The sequence below is a fragment of the Penaeus chinensis genome, chromosome 31 (assembly GCF_019202785.1).
Source record: "Penaeus chinensis breed Huanghai No. 1 chromosome 31, ASM1920278v2, whole genome shotgun sequence".
NCBI classification, from domain to species: domain Eukaryota; kingdom Metazoa; phylum Arthropoda; class Malacostraca; order Decapoda; family Penaeidae; genus Penaeus; species Penaeus chinensis.
Window position 1 is genome coordinate 32,180,861 of NC_061849.1, and position 17,500 is coordinate 32,198,360.

At 35.8% G+C, this 17,500-nt stretch overlaps 1 protein-coding gene across 1 annotated transcript in view; it reads left to right on the top strand.

Moving 5' to 3' along the window:
- The window catches only part of LOC125042141 (FERM, ARHGEF and pleckstrin domain-containing protein 1-like), a 46,929-nt gene that overhangs the window by 13,068 nt on the left and 16,361 nt on the right, over positions 1-17,500 (top strand). Inside the window, exons 8-11 of the mRNA XM_047637606.1 lie at positions 548-708; positions 858-932; positions 1,183-1,286; positions 4,510-4,689. Coding sequence (XP_047493562.1) covers positions 548-708; positions 858-932; positions 1,183-1,286; positions 4,510-4,689 — 520 coding nt within the window. The remainder of the gene's footprint in view (positions 1-547; positions 709-857; positions 933-1,182; positions 1,287-4,509; positions 4,690-17,500) is intronic.

The following is a 17,500-nucleotide window of genomic DNA, read 5'->3' on the forward strand; positions in this document are numbered from 1 at the left end:
GCATTGTGCTTATAGATTAGGGATTAGGCTATCATTAGATGCCTGCATAGTATATCTGCCATAGAGGATAAAAATAGGTCTGAAAATAGCTGAGAAATAGTTAATTTTAGATTTAGGAAAACTTTTGATTAAGGTTGTAATATATATTGGTCAAATCTCTTTTGCTTGTAAGGAAGACATTGAGATAAATCTGTGCACCTCTCTCCTTTATTGAATTTTGCATTCACTTTAACTATTTATTACTAAAGGTTGTTTGGGCCTATGCTAACTTTATAAATGATAAAGGAACAATACTAATATTATATTCTTCTGGAAGTTGACATTGGCATTAATAACTCTTTACTATCACTAAATATCAATAGTATGTAAGCAAGTTAAAGTTGTAAAATGTTTTTTGAATTAGTTTAATTCACAAAATTCTTTTTTTATTACCTCATCATTGTTAGAAAAAGGATCTTTTAAAACTTTTTTTCACTTTAAGCAATACTGTCATTTATTTTTATCTTATGATCATAAGGAACGATTTAATGCATCAAAATGATTACAGGGCTATTACAAGGACATTGTGGAATTTTTCTTTGATGGACGTAACGAGTGCAAGAATTTCTGGAAGAAGTGTGTGGAGCACCACGGATTCTTCCGATGTTCACAAGTTAAGAAAGTGCCGCGCCAAAAAACCAGGGTGCTTTCACGAGGATCTTCTTTTAGGTTAGTTGGTTGACGTTGGAAAAAGAAGGAAAAAATCATGTTTTTAAGAAATGATTACTGTTGTGTGTAAGGGAGATTATTTTTTTTTTTTATAATTAATATTGGTTAAGTCTTGTTGATTTTTTTCTTTATTTTTTTCCCCTCACCAGATACAGCGGCAGAACTCAAAAACAGGTTCAGGAGTTTGTCAGAGATAATTACGTAAAGAGAGCACCATTTCAAAGGTAATGATCTTGTCTTCAACATCTTTATTTCATTTGTATATGTGAGTGTGTGCTTTGCATTCTCATGTAAATGACCGTGTATATATATGATTTTCTTTTATATGTTTTTGTTCTTTTTTATAAATGCATTATTGCATTTTCAGCTATGTTTTAAAGATATATTTTACTACATATTATTTTCTCTTTTGTATGCTTTGCTCAAGTATTAGATATGTAAGTACAGCAAATTATTTTGTCTTTTACTTTACAGGTCTCAGTCATTTCGACACTCTCCCTCAGTACATACGAGCGTAAGCAACGTAGGTATGAGTATCTCTGCGCAGCCTCTTCTTCCACTTGGAGACAATCAATGTGGTAAGTCCGTGAACTGTAGGTTTATTTAGCTAGGATATCTGTGATAACTCTCCCAAGTCTTTCACTTTTTCTTTCAACCTGTTTTTCCCCATTCTTCTTTTTTCTCACCAACATCCTCCTCTTCTTACTTCTGATACTTCTCCCCTCCATTCTCCTGATTCTTTAGATCATCTTCATTTTCCTCCTCCTTTTCCCCCCTCTTCTTTCTTGACTTCCTCTTCATTGTCTTTAAATTTTCATCCCTCTTCCTATTCCTCTACTTCCAACTCCTTTTCTTCTACTTCCAATTCCTCTTCCTCAACCTCCACTTCTTCCTCCCCCTCCCCATCTCCCTCCTTTTCCTTTTCCTCCTCCTCTTCCTCCTCTTCTTTTTTGACTTCCTCTTCCTTCACTTCCTACTTTTCCTTTTTCTCCACTTTGTCTTCCTTTATCCTTCCTCTTCATTGTCTTTAAAATTCTCTTTCCTCTTTCTATTCCTCTGTTTCTAATTCTTTTTCCTCTACTTCCAATTACTCTTCCTCTACCTGTACCCCTCCTTCCTCTCCCCATCTCCCTCCTTTTCCTCCCCTTTCCCCTCCTCTTCCTCTTCTATCACTTCCTCCCTTTTCATCCACTTCTTCTTTATGTTTTTCTTCCTCCTCTTCCTCTACCTCTAACTCTCCCTCTATATCCAATTCTTCCACTTCCTTTTCCTTCTTGTCCTCTTTTGCATCCACTCTCTCCTTTTATATACACATACGACCTCAAGTACTTCACCTTTCTGACAGTTGAGGAAAAGTGGAATCTGTCCATCTTGTCATTCCCGTCTAGAAAGTGACACAGACAGTTGTAAGATTCATCATCTCACTATTTTAGCCATTGTGATGTAATTGGATATTGTAGCTGCCATGGCACTTCAGTGAATTTCACACCCCTTACAATGCTAATATACAGTGGAAGAGATTGCTAGGTTTACACTTTTTCTTGGTTCTGTCTTTGTTTAAAGCAACTAAGCTTTTGTTTGAAATTTAAATGGGCCAGGTGTGCCCGGGCATTGATATCATTCCATAATCTTCTACTTTGTCACTTTCTTTAAACATAAACTCTGTGGAATACTTGGGCATATTTAGATAAATATGATATATTTAAATTAATGTGCATACATGCATTTGTGTGTGCTGGCATGTATTTTTCTTTATAATAAATATTTTGTGATTTGTAAATTAAGGTAACAGCTATTAAAACTTTTTCAGATTTATAAATGTTGCTTGAATGTTTCCAGATCTTTTCACTATCTGTTAAGCTATTGCCCCTGGGTGCATATGCTGTCCACTGTAGTTTTATTTTGTGAATTTTATTTACACAGAGGTGGATCCACAAGTGCTCAATTACTAAGGAGTCAGTTATGCCCTCATTTTCTCATCCTTTGAAATTTTGGGTAATCATACTGTTGATATTATTATTTACAGTATGATTATTATAATGCCATTAAGATAGCAATAGCGATATATATAGAAAAGGAGAGAAAACAGGTGACAAGTAGGACTACTAATTAACTTCTTGATGACTAAGCTCTTATGGAGCCATCTGTATGTAAACAAGTGATAAACTAAAATCACGGTGGACATGTGATATATGTACATGCCATCCCTGGTAACAGTGGGTTAATTTATTTACCTTAACCCTTTGTGGAGTCAGATTCATATTTTCAAAAAGCAAGTCCCTAAGAGGAAGAGTTCTTTGATATTTTGGCTATAAAAGTATATGATAATACATCAGCATCTCCTACCCTTATTTTTTGGAAGGGAAAATATGTGCAGTATATATCCTTTAAGGGTTAAGGTGTATTTTTGCTGTTTACACGATATTCTGAACTTGAATGGCTTTCCATATATCATAATTCTCTTTCACAGTTCTGTGTAAGCCCTAGATTTGATATTGTCACTAAAGCTGTTCCAAAATTAATTTCTTTATATCAAGAGACTTAGGGAAGTGATTCTCCTGTTTTAACCCTTTGGATCCGGGTGCCTCCTACCCACACATGGCCCAAAATACGGGCATTAGGCTTACTTAAGTGGTGACTCTCCCAGGTGTGTGGCTCATAGGCCTGGCCCCCACGAACACTCATGAACAGTGTCAAGACCCCTTGCCTCCTCTTTTCAATGTTATAATCTATTTTTCTGCACAAGTGTTTTTCACTTTTTGCCCTCTGCTAAGGTTCATATTTGTCATATTTGCTGTATCAAGATGGTAATACACTGTTTTCCTTGCACAGACTCCATATCACATCTCTAGGTAGTCTATAACAATAATTAACAATTTGCTATTTGTATAATTTTTTCATATTTTTGTAATAGTTTATGTTCTGTAAATGGCACACAGATGGTACATTACCCCCTATTTACCAATGGGAAATAATCTTTGAACTCCTTCCCTAAATGGCCATCGAGTCTAAGCTATATCCAAAAGCTTTGTTCACTCATGACAGGTCAATTTTATCATCCGACTTTCAGTCAAATTTTTCATTATGGCTTATTCCTGTTACCCTGGCCCTCAGCCAAATTTTTCATGAAGTGATAGTCATTCCCCGGATCCAAGTGGTTAATATATTTCCTCGTCATTGAGAGAGTTGTCAAAATCAATATACATTTTCATTGTGATTTGTTCCAAATAAAAACTGTCAATATTTCTTTTCATTGAATTTCTGTTCAGCTCTCTAGCATAACTGCCAGTTATATTGACCTTATGTTGAAAGCACTTCAACTTTTTTCAGTAAGAGAAGACATATAGTCTTATTGAAATAAGAAGCCTTTATAAACAAATATACATTTTTTGGGTAGTGAATCATAAAATATATTAGTTGACCTATATTTTATTATGTATTTGACTGGCCAATACTTACAAAAAATTATCACAAAAGCTTGTTTGACAGCTAGTGAAACGTAGGAATTCAGACTTGACACTACCTCTGAAGTTGCTGTTTGTCCTTAACATTGCATTTGATAAATACATTGAAAAGCAAAATCAGCTGTTTTATTTAAATTACTATTTCTCATTGTGTGTTAACATATAAATATCTGCTTTCTTCATTCTTATTAACATCTCTATAGGGTGTTTTGCATGAGGAACTAGGAAGAACTATACAGCACATTGTAGGTGTTTGGTTTCATACTAACTAACTCATATTTTACAGTTGGCACACCTGTATCTTTATCGTGTGGCTCCATGACCCTGGCTTCTACAGGTGACCCACAGTCGCCGGGGTCACCTACCCAGACTGAGACTGCCGACCTCCATGACTTCGACACACGTGACCTGGAGACTCCCAGTGTGACACCATCAAGGCAGGACACCCTCTCACCGGAGACCTCAGTGACCTCTAGTCCACAGCGAGGTCATGACCCCGAGTACTCCCACCATCCAGGTCAGCATCGCCACTACCAAAGGGCGCCCTCAATCGACACTAACTCTACTATGTCCTCACGCCAACAACTCAACTCTAACCCTGCTCTCATGGAGGGATCAATAAAAGATTATAGCTATATAGATAACCGGCTCTATCAAGAGCAAGGTGATGATAGTGGGGATAATTTATCACATGATTCCTATGAACTCATTGAAAGGGAGGGAGGGAAGTGGTCAGGATCACAATCTAGCCTCAGATGTCCAAGCAGGTCTGGGTCCAAATTACTGATAAATAATGAAGATGACCTTGGGGAGGGGATAGATTGGTCTGGGGTTAAAGGGGATGATGGCAGGGGGCGGGCAAGTAGCTACACGGGCAGTCTGCCTCGTAGCCATGGTAGTAATACACCCAAAACCCACACTAATGGCTACACTGGTAGTCTTCCAAGAACACGTAGCAGCAGTCAGACTGGGAACTTATCTCGAAGTTTAGCTGGTAGTCGAGCTAGTTCCAGAATAACTCTGGAATTACCTCTCGACTCGCGTCCATCCCAGACTGACGAGGAAGATCTTGCAAGCCCTGGAAGCCCAGAGTTCCATGAGAACAGTGTATGTGAAATTACCAGTGAGAAAGGTTACATGCTAACAACAAGGCACTTGGGAACTATCACCATCACAGATAGCGCATCTGTGTTTGGACAGATGACCCATCCCCGTCATAGTGGTTTAGAACGTCAGGAAAGCCTACCAGAGAGTATCAGCCTTAGATCACACTCCAGTAGCCGTTCCAGAGTAGGGAGGGATTCACATGAGAGCCTTCGTGATCTAGGTGATGCCTCAACAAGCTTGAGCACACTAACTGTTACTCCACGATTATCTGCTAGCTTACGGGCAGCAAAAGAGATGGGACACTATGTAGATTATGGATCTTCACAAGAAAGCTTGCACAAGATGAGTTCTTGTGAAAGCGATGGTGGATCATCTCTTTCCTCCCACACTCGGTCATCAACAACTCCAAGACCAATGGACCTTCAGCACGGTAAGTTCCTTCAGCACAGGCGAAGTACTTCAACCAGCCCTCCAAGTATCACTTCCTACTCTTCTCAACAGAGACCAAGATCCATGGATTTTTCCACTCTTCATAAAAAGTCAGTGTACCACATGTATGGAGCTGGACGGGGAAGTGATTCTGGAGGAAATACAGACAGTGATATTTGCTCACCTTTAGAAATTCCTCACACAATATCACATCCTCCTGAGCAAGTGAGGGAGGAAGAGGAAGAAGATGATGATCTGACCCCTTCTCAAGAACAGGTACAGTTTTTACCACCACCCCCAGACATGGACCTCATAACACGCGTGAGAGGAAGCAGCGATGAGGAAGAAGATGAGCAAGAAGAGCTACAAGAGTTAGAATTAGAGTCAGAACATGAAGATCAGATTATTGTCGTCATTGAAGAAAAACCAGGATGTGAACCTTGTATCTTTGATTTTGAAATTTTACCTCCTCCACCAGAAGTAAAGGAAGAATCTCCTTCCAGCGGAGAAATGGACCTAACTGACACTTCACGAGAAAGGAAGATTGATGAAAGTGATGCCTCAGAAAGAACTGTCATTGAAAGATTCCGTTTGCCTGATGAAAGATTAAATAAGTTGGGGTCTAAAGACAGCCAGATGAGCATAGAAGAAATAGATGAATCAATACTAGATAGGAGATCTTCTGTTACTGGAGAACGAAGAATGTCTGCACACGACATTGGACGAAAGTCCCCATATCCAACAGGAGAACGTAGACCATCAATTCAGGATTATGGATGTATTTCTCCTCTACCAGACAGAGAACGCAGGTCATCATTACATGACTCTGAACGTCGTTCTCCATTTTTAGATAGAGAGAGAAGGTCATCTGTTCATGACATGGGCCGAAGATCCCCATATGATGCAGAACGGGAAATAAGAGAGCGGAAGTCATCTTCATCTTCAGAAAGACGAAGCTCAGTGTGTTCAGACCGTCGAAGTTCAGTGTCCTCAGATAGAAGAGGTTCTGTTTCGTCAGAGAGAAGACCGTCTCTATCTGATATTGGAAGAAGAACATCAATATCCATTGAACCTGGCCAGAGATCACCATTTTTTGATACTCCAGTGTTCGAATTTGAACCTGAGCGAGAGTCCGAATCCCTAGAGCCAGACACATCTTCATCAACACTTCCATCAGTATCTGAGAAGAGTCCAACTATATCAGATCCTGAACGAAAGCCAAGCTTTTATGATGGTATTATCCTTGATGATTCCCTGATTAATATGGATGAACTGACAGAAGCACTTATCCCACCTGATGAAGTGCCTGAGCCTTTTACATCAATATCTGGTGCTCGTGTGGTAGAAATTGTTGAAGGACATGCTGAACGTCCAGCAGTTGCTGAAATTGTAATGGAAGAAGATGAGGATAAAGAGGATGAAGATGAGGACGACGATGATGAAGATGATGAGGATGACGATGATGATGATGATGATGATGATGATGATGATGATGATGATGATGACGACGAGGATGATGATGAAGATGTATTTACAGCAGAGAAAGTAATGCACAAGGAAGAAAGTATCCAATCAGAAGGAACAGAAGGTGAAGTTGAAATAGAAGAGCATGTTGAACGAGAAAAGGGCAAACTTGTGGACAGACCAAGTATAGATGAAGCTATGGGAGCAGTTGGAGGATCAGAAGAAGACCTTGATGAGAACTACTATGATGATGATGATGAAGATGATGATCATGCTCAGATGAGCGACCAGTCTCCTCAGTCCCCTGATCTAGTTTCAGAACCTGACGAATACCATGATGATTACCAGGAACCAGAATATTATCAGCCATTTGCAAGGCAGATAGACATGGGATATGCTTTCCCTTCACGAACATTATCTCGCATAAGTGAACGGAGTACAACTTCAGAGCAGGAGCACGAGCAAGACCACATTGGTATACCAGAGCCAGAGCCTGAACCAGAACATACAGATAGCAAAATTTCAACTCCCACAGAAGAAAAGCAGCCTTCTATTCCCTCAGAAGAGCAGCAAGGGGAATTGCCATCTGATTATTCAAATTCAACCAGTGATGACAATCAGAGTGACAGAAGAGTGAGTTTGAATGCAGAAGAGCAAGAACCAGTTCAAGAATATGCAGCAAAATTTTTTCTCAGAGATTTACCAGAATTTGTTCCAGGGGATGAGAGTGATGAGTTCCCTTCACCTCCCAGTTCTGCCTTTTTAGAGAATCCTCATACAGAACTAAGTCACATAGAAACTTATTATATGGAAATCAATCAACGAGTAAACTTAAGTAGTGAGGGAATATATGATAACATTCCAGTGAAATTTGAGGGTATCCATGAAGTATCAGAATCAGAATCAGCCTCTGAGGAAAACCACACATTACAGGAACCTGAGGACAATCTGGAATTGTTGGAGGATGTACAGTCAGTAGAAGAACTGGAGATGGAGCCTGGGACCTCAGGAGTAAAAGATAAGCCAGCTGCTACGAAACCTAAAACCCCCACACGCTTAAGGAGAGAGCTGTCAACGCCCTCTCCTCCTCCTCCACCTCCTCCCCCCAGACCCTTTATGAGACCTCCCTCCTTGTCTAGAAGTCCAAGCCCTCCTCTAACTCCCCCAACACCTATTGTTAGAGATATTCCTATGGGCAAGCCAGAGGGAGGCCAGGCCACCGATGCGAGACACCGTGTAGCTATAGAATTTGAGGTGCGGGGGGGACATCTCCATGAGAGTAGGGAAAACCTTTCTACACTGGGTCTAGCTGCTCAAAGTGATACTGGAGAATGGAATAGTTTTTAGTATGATATTTTCCTTTCTTTTTATAGATCATAAATTTGTTACAGGAGTATCTCAGAATATGTGTTGTTACTGTCTATTAATATGTCACAGTCCCTTCCTTTGCTCACTTAACACTTAAAAAGACTTTCTATCGACACCTTACCATCGTTTGGAAACACCTGCACAAAAGGTTTTCTTTTTGCTTACTTGCATAACCATAGATTTAAGGATATATTAATCTTACATTTTCCATTTGGTGCATTATTCAGGAAATTTAAACCCCGTCAAGTATTGTGTGGTGTTAGAGAGTTATTATTTACTCTCAGATAAGTTAGCGTCTGAATTATCATATCATATTGGTGTTCACGAGCAATATATTGTAAGTCGTGCAAGACTCTCTTTTTAGCAGTTTTGATGTTGGTTGCTGTTCTACTGTTTCCTGTTAAACTTATCTGAATTTGGATCCAAGGAATTAGGAAGTAGGAATGCTGTATGTCAAATGAAGCTCAATGGAAGATTGTTACCTATGAATTTTTAAGCTTTAATTTAGTATAGGAAACTTATAGCCCCACATGCACAACGACGTCACATTACAAAGGTGGAGTAGGTGCGAGAAGATGAGTTTTATTTTATGGTGATGGGTAATATCTTCATATGGTTTTGAAGGAATATGATGCCACCAGTATGTTTAAAGATAGGTAATTTGGTAAGACTACGCTTTATATTGAGATTCGTCAGTGCAGCTTCACGTTTTTATCACAGTCATAATTTTTTATCACTTTGTAACATTTTGTATTGTTATTTATTTATTTATTATTATTATTTTTTTAGTATGAATAATATTGTTTTCTCAGCTAATAGCAGTGTGACGGTTATGTTGCATTATTTTGTTAAATTGTCATTTATGTCAATATTTCATTTACATAGGATTTGTGACATCTGTTATTGAATATAATGAAAGCATGTCACTAAGGACATCTAAATCCCAAGGTAATATAAGCATGAAGACTTGGTTCCAGACACCAAATGTAAGAGAAACATACTTTTGTAAAATCTGAAGAGATGGTTTAACAGGTATGATTTAGGTTCATCATTACCAGAAAATTATTTTGCAGTTGCTAAATAAGCAGATAGTCCAGAAGCAAAAGAATTAAAACCAAAACAATAAAAAGCAAACTCATAATGTGATCATTGCTAAATGAGACTGCTTATGCAGATTTCTTTTCTATTATGTATAATTTACAAGTATTTTTTCTTGATTCTAATCATAGACTGAAACATCCCCTAAGTGCCAAAACAGCATTGCAAAGTTCAGATTGTATATATGGAATAACAAAAGGCATGTTGAGTTACACACAAAATGCCTCAGTTTTTTTAGGGTCATAAAATGTGAGCATAAGTTGTTGATGATTAGCCAATTTTCTCCATCCAGTCTTATGACTAATTATAGAGATCAATTCCAAGGTCATTAAGGGCTCATATAAGTAAGTAGTCATCTTCATCAGCATCTTAGGTACTGTTGTGTTAGAAGAAATTACCATGCTATTGATATATGCATTTCATACAATGAATGGATTTAAAGCAAAGAGTGGGAGCTGACAAGCTTCTGATTGTTTTTGAGCATTTTGTCTATTTGAGCAGTAGATGATTTCATCTTTGATGGATGTGGGTAATAAGAAAGTTCATGGGAAAGAAATTCCTTATTGTTTGGAAAGTGGATATATTATTTGTAAACAATATTTGAAGAAAGTACTCATCATTTCTTTCACTTGTAAAAAGACTAATGTTGAGTTTGAGAGCTACTACTTGATATAATACTTGATATATTTATATCCCCAGTTGATGTTTGTACAACAATTTATGCCTGAAGTTAAGTCTTTTAGACTTCATAGAGTAAATTTAAGAGGACAGGTATAATGTTTTTAAAATGAAGATGAAACAAAGCAGTAAGGCAGGAAAAAGCTTCATAAATGGACCAAGAAATCAATCATACTATTTGAATGATAAACCATGAATAATACCACTTCTATGACTGATGGGTCATGTTTTTATCATTGTGTTAGTTGTTGCACCTGTACTGTTTCATCACTGCTCAAAAGGCTAATGGATGTAGTTCTGTACATATGAATGTTCAAGTTTACTATTCATTTCAAGGCCAATATTGCTTTTATACCCATGAGTCTTCTTTAAAATCTTATTACATGTTAATTACTGCTATGCAACAGTAAGTCCAACATTTGCTAGTTTCTTGCATAAGATATTAATTTTTCTACAATATGTGTTGATTATGTATACTCACAGCTGATGCACCTGTTTTCTGCAGTATCTTGAAAATATAAAACGGTTGCCTGTGTGTTTGAGGTAATTCATAGTGACATATAAAGCCTAAATTTTAGATATTGGCTTTGCAAACAGAATCAAGGGTTATAGTAGATTTTCACACATAGAGAAACACCTTGAGGATTCCTTACAGTGAAAATGAATAACAAATAGACTCAGTACCTTTTAAGACATCTGCACTGTAACTATGCTAAATGAATTACATTATGCTTAGTTCTTATGGGAAAGTAGCTGCAAGAATGGTTGTAAGCAAGAAGCCCAAACCATGGCACCAGCAACTGCTCTTGCATCATGATTCCTATTCCCATGGTAAAGTGTTCATTGCGAGGAATACTCAAGGATTTTTGGCATGGGATCTTTGAATTTTCTCTTGTAGTTTGAAGTGAATTGACTGGATGTCGGCACATTTGACTGAGGACTGACTGATGGATGCAGTGTCTGACCTCTCTTTGGTTGTTATTTTGCAGCCTTGCTGGGTGATCGTAGGTGCCGGTACATAAATGGAGTGCCTGTTCACTTGTGCGATAGGTTTGGCCCACCCTAACTCTGTGCTCTATGGTAAGACAAGCAAGAGCAAGCAAGACAAGAGATGCAACTTTGTGGTACATTGGCTATTCCTTTGTCACTCATCATCTAACCTTTTATTATAGTACTTGCCACATAGGGTAGTTCACTAGTACAAGGAAGTTTTCATATGACTCGTTAAATGTCAGAGAGTTGGAGGAAAATGAGACTTATTCAAACTTCCTCAGAAACTGCTGAACCACTTTATCAAACAACCCCTCTGATAAGTTAGTTCATGGCAAGCACTTATGTTGGTGCCAAAACTAGTACGGTATGTACAGCATATGTCATGATTCAGAGTTTAGTACCATATTGTAGTTATAGTGCAGTTGTATAAGCACTGTGTTTAGATGAAAATCAGTTTGTAATGATAATCAAATATATTTGTATTGTAAACAGTCATGGCTAGTACCTGGGATTCTATAGATAAGTTGTTGCCTTTACTGGTCTGAAGCTGTGCTAAATGAGAAAGTGGATGATTATGTCATGTCATGTAATCTCTTTGTTGATAATGAATGACACATTATCCACATTTAAAAGCCTCATTATTTAAACCTTCCCTAAATGTTTGCCTATTCATGTTTTAAAGTTTTAGAACCTCTCTTTGTCTTGTCTTACCATTTGCACTTATTAGCATACTAATTTGCATACTAATTTAATTTTTTTGCAGTGCGAGGCTGTTGATGGAGTAGTAGTATTTTATCTTTTGTTCAAGCGCCCTCAGATATCTTTTGGTAAATGTGGTGTTGCATGTCAATAGTGCAGATTTTTTCTCTTAATTTTTTCCCCCCTACACTTATTTACAGATTATATTTATGCAATTAGAGTACTAGCTTTAGTCGCCTTCAACGGTGTTCAGTATCAGTTGTCGTCAAAGTTGGAGAGGTCAGACAGTGTGCCAATGTTGTTTGTGAGGAGTATACAATCGGTGTGTTTGATCAGCCATTTTTCGTCCCTGAAATTAATGTTTATTAGACAAATTCATTTCATATTTGGCTTCCTTAGTTGATCATTCCATTTTCATTGTTCTTGTGACAGAAGATGGCTGGTTGCAAAGCATACTATATTAAATATTTCCTTAATTTTGAAAGTAGTTTGGCTGTGTTTAGTTCTAAGACTTTAGGAGGGTCACATATTCTTATTAAATATTCACCCTTAAAGTAATACAGCTCTGATCATTTTAAATGTTGCAAAATTGGAGATAAAGTAATCATTCAGAAATATTAACATTAAAATGTATTATATAGTAAAATTGTGGTTGGTATATTTTTTAACTTCTCAAGAGTGAAAACATCTGTTTCTTTATAATTATGATGAACTTGGATCATTCAAATGAATTGCTGCAGTATTGAAGAGGAAATCACAAGGTGGAAGCTGAACCATGCCAGACTATACATACACATATAAAACAAAACCTATATCTGTCAAATGCTTGTATTTGGGTTGTAACTGTGAACTGTGAGGTCTGATGTGTAATCCCAGTTGCATGATGATTGATTAAACAAACACAAACATATAGCAGAACTAAATAAATGCTACATCTAGTCTACATTCAGCTTCGTATAGTTATCATTTATTGATACTGAAGATTCATGTTTAAGCCAGTACTATCTCAATTAAAAGATTTTCTTACAGAAAGTTCTATTTACCAAGTCAACAGCTATTACATTACAGGACATAGATAGAAATAAGTAAGTAGAGATTTATGAAATACTTCAAGTATACATTTTTTTATTTCATGTGACATTGCAACAAAGAAGATGGTATAAGATAAAGCTGGCCATTTTGTTGTTGAATTGATGAACAGTAGCCCTACATTGAACGATTCCGACTCATTCGAGTGTCCAGTTAGAATATCTTTTCTTCTCTGTATAATTTCAGCCTTGATTTTTTAGAAAGCAGACACTTCAGTGAGAGTGAATCATGGACCTTCTTAGGATATGTAGCATTGGAAGTTATTTGTCGCTGTTGATTATTATTCAGCTGTTTTAAACCACAAAAGAGAGGTTACTCCTGTTGTTGTAGTATATTTTCTTTCAGTTCCTTGTAAGAAATTGTCAGACATCTACTTTAGACTTGATTTTTAAAATTTATTGCATTTATGTTTGGTCTCTGATTATGAATTAAAATGCATTATAAATTTAGTTCTATTACAAAGGTCATTTGCATTTTGATGTGTTTTCTTGAGCTATGTAAATTTATTCATTTCAGTAAGAAGTTTTACAGCATTTTAGAAGTATACTTTACTAACCTGCCAAATCATGCAGAATGTTAAAGAAAAATAATTTTCTGAATAACGGTGTTGATGGTTTGGGCTCACTGAATAGATTTGTAAACAACAAAACAGTACAAAAGATTATTTAGATGTGATTTCATTTAGCAATTTATAAAAACTCTCTTTTGTGGATATAGAAATAGTCATGGAAGAACATATTATTTTTTCTTGTATTGTTTATACATTAAAGAAAGTAATTTTACATATTTGTTATCATATATTTGGTTATTCATGATGTATTATTATTTTTTTTAAGTGAGTAATTTGAAACACTAAACTGCACATTACATTTTGTTTCCTATATTTTCTTTTAGGAATATATGTAATATGTTAGCTAGCATTGACGTATCTGAAGTTGTTGCACTGTCTTCGTTATAGCGTTCACCATAATGTGGACATTTATTTGCCAGGACTGGTTTACTCAGTTGTTTCCCATGCTTTACTGCCTGATAATGATCTTGGATTGATCAGTAAAATTTTGCTATTTTCTTTTCTAATTCATTGTTTCTGTCTCCTGGATTTTTGCATTAGGAAAAGTCACTGGAAATATTTGATATATATTTTTTGTTTGATCAGATCTTTAGCTGTATTGTGCTCTTGATTGTTCAGAGTTTCTTTGTCTCATTGCTCTTGTACATCAGTCTGTGCTGTGTCCGTCTTTGAAATATTATTGTTAGAAGATCATACGATAAAAGTATTCCCTTTATTAGTATTTTCCAAAAGACTTCAGATATATACAATATGATTGATTTTGATCTCTGTTAGGATGAGGATATTACTTTCAAGGTATTAAGAGTTATGATTTTTTTTCTTGATTTATGTGTCTGTATGTGTGCATGTGTGATTGTGTATTTATTTAAGTGTGTATGCATATGAATGTACATGTATTCATATATGTTTGTGATGTGTTGCCTGTATACAAGTATATGTATACATGCAAATTTGTACACACATATGTAAGTAAACATGTATATGCATATGTGTTTTCACATATGCACTTGCATACTCACAATATGAATATGCATGCCCATATACACATATCTGCATATGCACACATAAGCACATAGACATGCACATACATACACATAGCCACAAATATTCATGATTATTTACACATGCACATAGATATTTATGTGAATATGCACACACAGTCTTACGTATATATATAGATATGGACATGCACTTGTGCTCATGAAACATTTTCAATAGAAATATATTTATATTTTAAATTTCTGATTTCTTAACACATAACTTATCTTGTATGATGATTTCTGTTTATTTATATTTGATGAGAGGTGTCTTTATATCCCGTATTTATTAAGAAACTTCCTGTTTGGTCTTCAGTTGTGCCAAAAATTCACTTAGTAATTGCAGGGCAAGGTATGCTTCAAGTGCTGACTTTTATAGGATAAAAATGTTTAACAAATGAAGCTAAAAGAATTTATTAATCAGTAGCATATATTTGATGCACAAAATAGAAATGCAAGGTTAGTGCTTGATCTCCAGCAAAAAGGAATTTTGCTTTACATAAGCCAGACCACATCATACGGCACGTATTTTCCTATGCAGACTCTTCTAAATTTACATCTATATAAAGCCAATATAAATGTAGATGCATAGAGTTCTGTTAGTGTTAAGGCACTTTTGTTTCATTAGACAATCAGAGGGATTTGGTTTACACTTAGTTTGGTTTAAAATCAATTAAAGGTTTCTAAGGAAGGGCGAAGGCAGTGATTGCCTGTATGTGGTTAGTAAAGTAATTGCTCTTACTAGAACAGCAGCTTTAGTCAGGCAGCTTACTGAAATCCGTATATATTTATTATTTAGGGTCTGTAGTTTTGTAAGATGATATCAGTGTTTCATGCCAGACATTAATTCAAACAAGACAATGGCATAACTAATATTAGTTCTGTTAAATGTTATATTTATTAAAACAGCAGGTGCTGATAATAATCCTATTGAGATAGGGTCAGAACTAGTAGTAAAAGAATAATTTTTTTGTAACATATTAAGCATTTTCCATCAACATTTATTGGAAAGGAAAAAAAATCTTTTCACTTTTGATATGATGATTAAGATAGTGAAGGCAGAAGATTGTGTAATAATTGTCTGAATGTTTTCCAGAAATATAATTTTTGCATTAATGTTATTGGTTTGTCAATATTTAGGTATAAATGTTTGATAATGTTATCAGAACTAAAATGTAATGTGTAAGAACTTTTTCATGTGTAAGCTAAAGAACTAGATTTTTAAAACTTTGCATTTGGGGTTATCTAAGGCTTATAGGCTACCTGTAAAGCAGTTCATTTAAGCAGCTCAAAACTATTCATTGTTCCTACAAGCTTTTTAGTATGATGTGAAAATCTTAATAAGATATAGTGGTTTGTCAAGCTACCTCTCTTTCATATAACCGGTATGTCAGCCAAACTTTGATTGTGGTTTCTTTTTTGGTTATCTTCTTGCCAGTATTATCAGCTTTCATGAAGAGTTGTCTTAAATGAACATCAGGATATATTTACTGATGCTTTTTTATTTCCAAAATATTCAAAACCATTTTTAATAACAGGAAAGTTATAGGTTAAGAGTAGCTAACGGAAATTTGTATCTTCTAAGTACATGTTATATATTTAAAAAGCAGAAATAATAACTGGTATACATAATAATCTTCTTTTACCATTTGCAACATTGGCACAGCCTTTGCTAGATTACTAAATTAATAGCTTTATAAATTGTAATTATTCTTCTGGGCTTCAGTACTCTACCTAAAAACTTTAAATACTGTACATTGTATTGAAAATCACCGCAAGACATTAGTTCCTATGCAAATGAAGTTAACTAAAGAAATGGTGGGACCTTGTAAATCAGTGGTATTTATAGTATTAAGCAGTTGGGCTTAATATCTATGGTACTTCGGGGAAATGCCAATGGATCATGAATTTAGTTCTAATTACCGCATACAAATGTCTTTATTCAGTCTCCGCTATTAGGAATGCTCTGTGTGTTGCTGGTTCTGGATGATTCTGTGCAAATCATAGCTGCCCCTTTTTTTTGTCATATTCCTTTTCTCCTTTTTAGACGTATCCTGATTGTATTGCATCTTCCCATTAGTGTCTTTTTAATTTCTGACTTGTCACACAGTATGATTTTGTAGCTTGCTTAGTCCATGCAACTTTAAGACTCTGAATAATCATGCACACATGAAAAGGGGAAAAAATGGTTTTATACTGGTTTAATCTTTTTGTTTGGATGAAAACTGTATCTAATTTGATTTTTCTAATTCACCTCTTAGTCACTTTTAGTTGTATTTATGAATCAGAAATTGACTGTAGTATCCTTTAATGACATAATGACAAAGAAGCATATGCTGTTAGTTTCATTGTGATAAGACTACTGGAAACTCTTCATATTTGTGGATAACTTGATTATATTGGCACTGTATATAATGTAAATTTTATATGAAATGCTGATATTGTTGGCTAATGATAATGAAAGAGGGATGATTGCTACTATGATATTAATGAGAAATGTAAGGGCAACATGTTTACTTTATGCATTCTGTTTGTGTTTTGACTTTAAAAAGGTGGAGATGATTCAGTATTTGAAAATGGTATAGTTGCATTTTCTATGTTGATTTCATTAAAAATTTTGTTCTGATAATGCATATGGATAAGTGGCAGTGATCTTAAGGATACTGTATCTCCAGAATTTGCATACATGCTCTGCTAAGTAAAATACATTAGAAGTTCACAGAACTTCATCATCATAAGTAAGCCACCAGTATGTGAAAAAAGACAAGTTCTGATGATATGACTATCACTCGTAA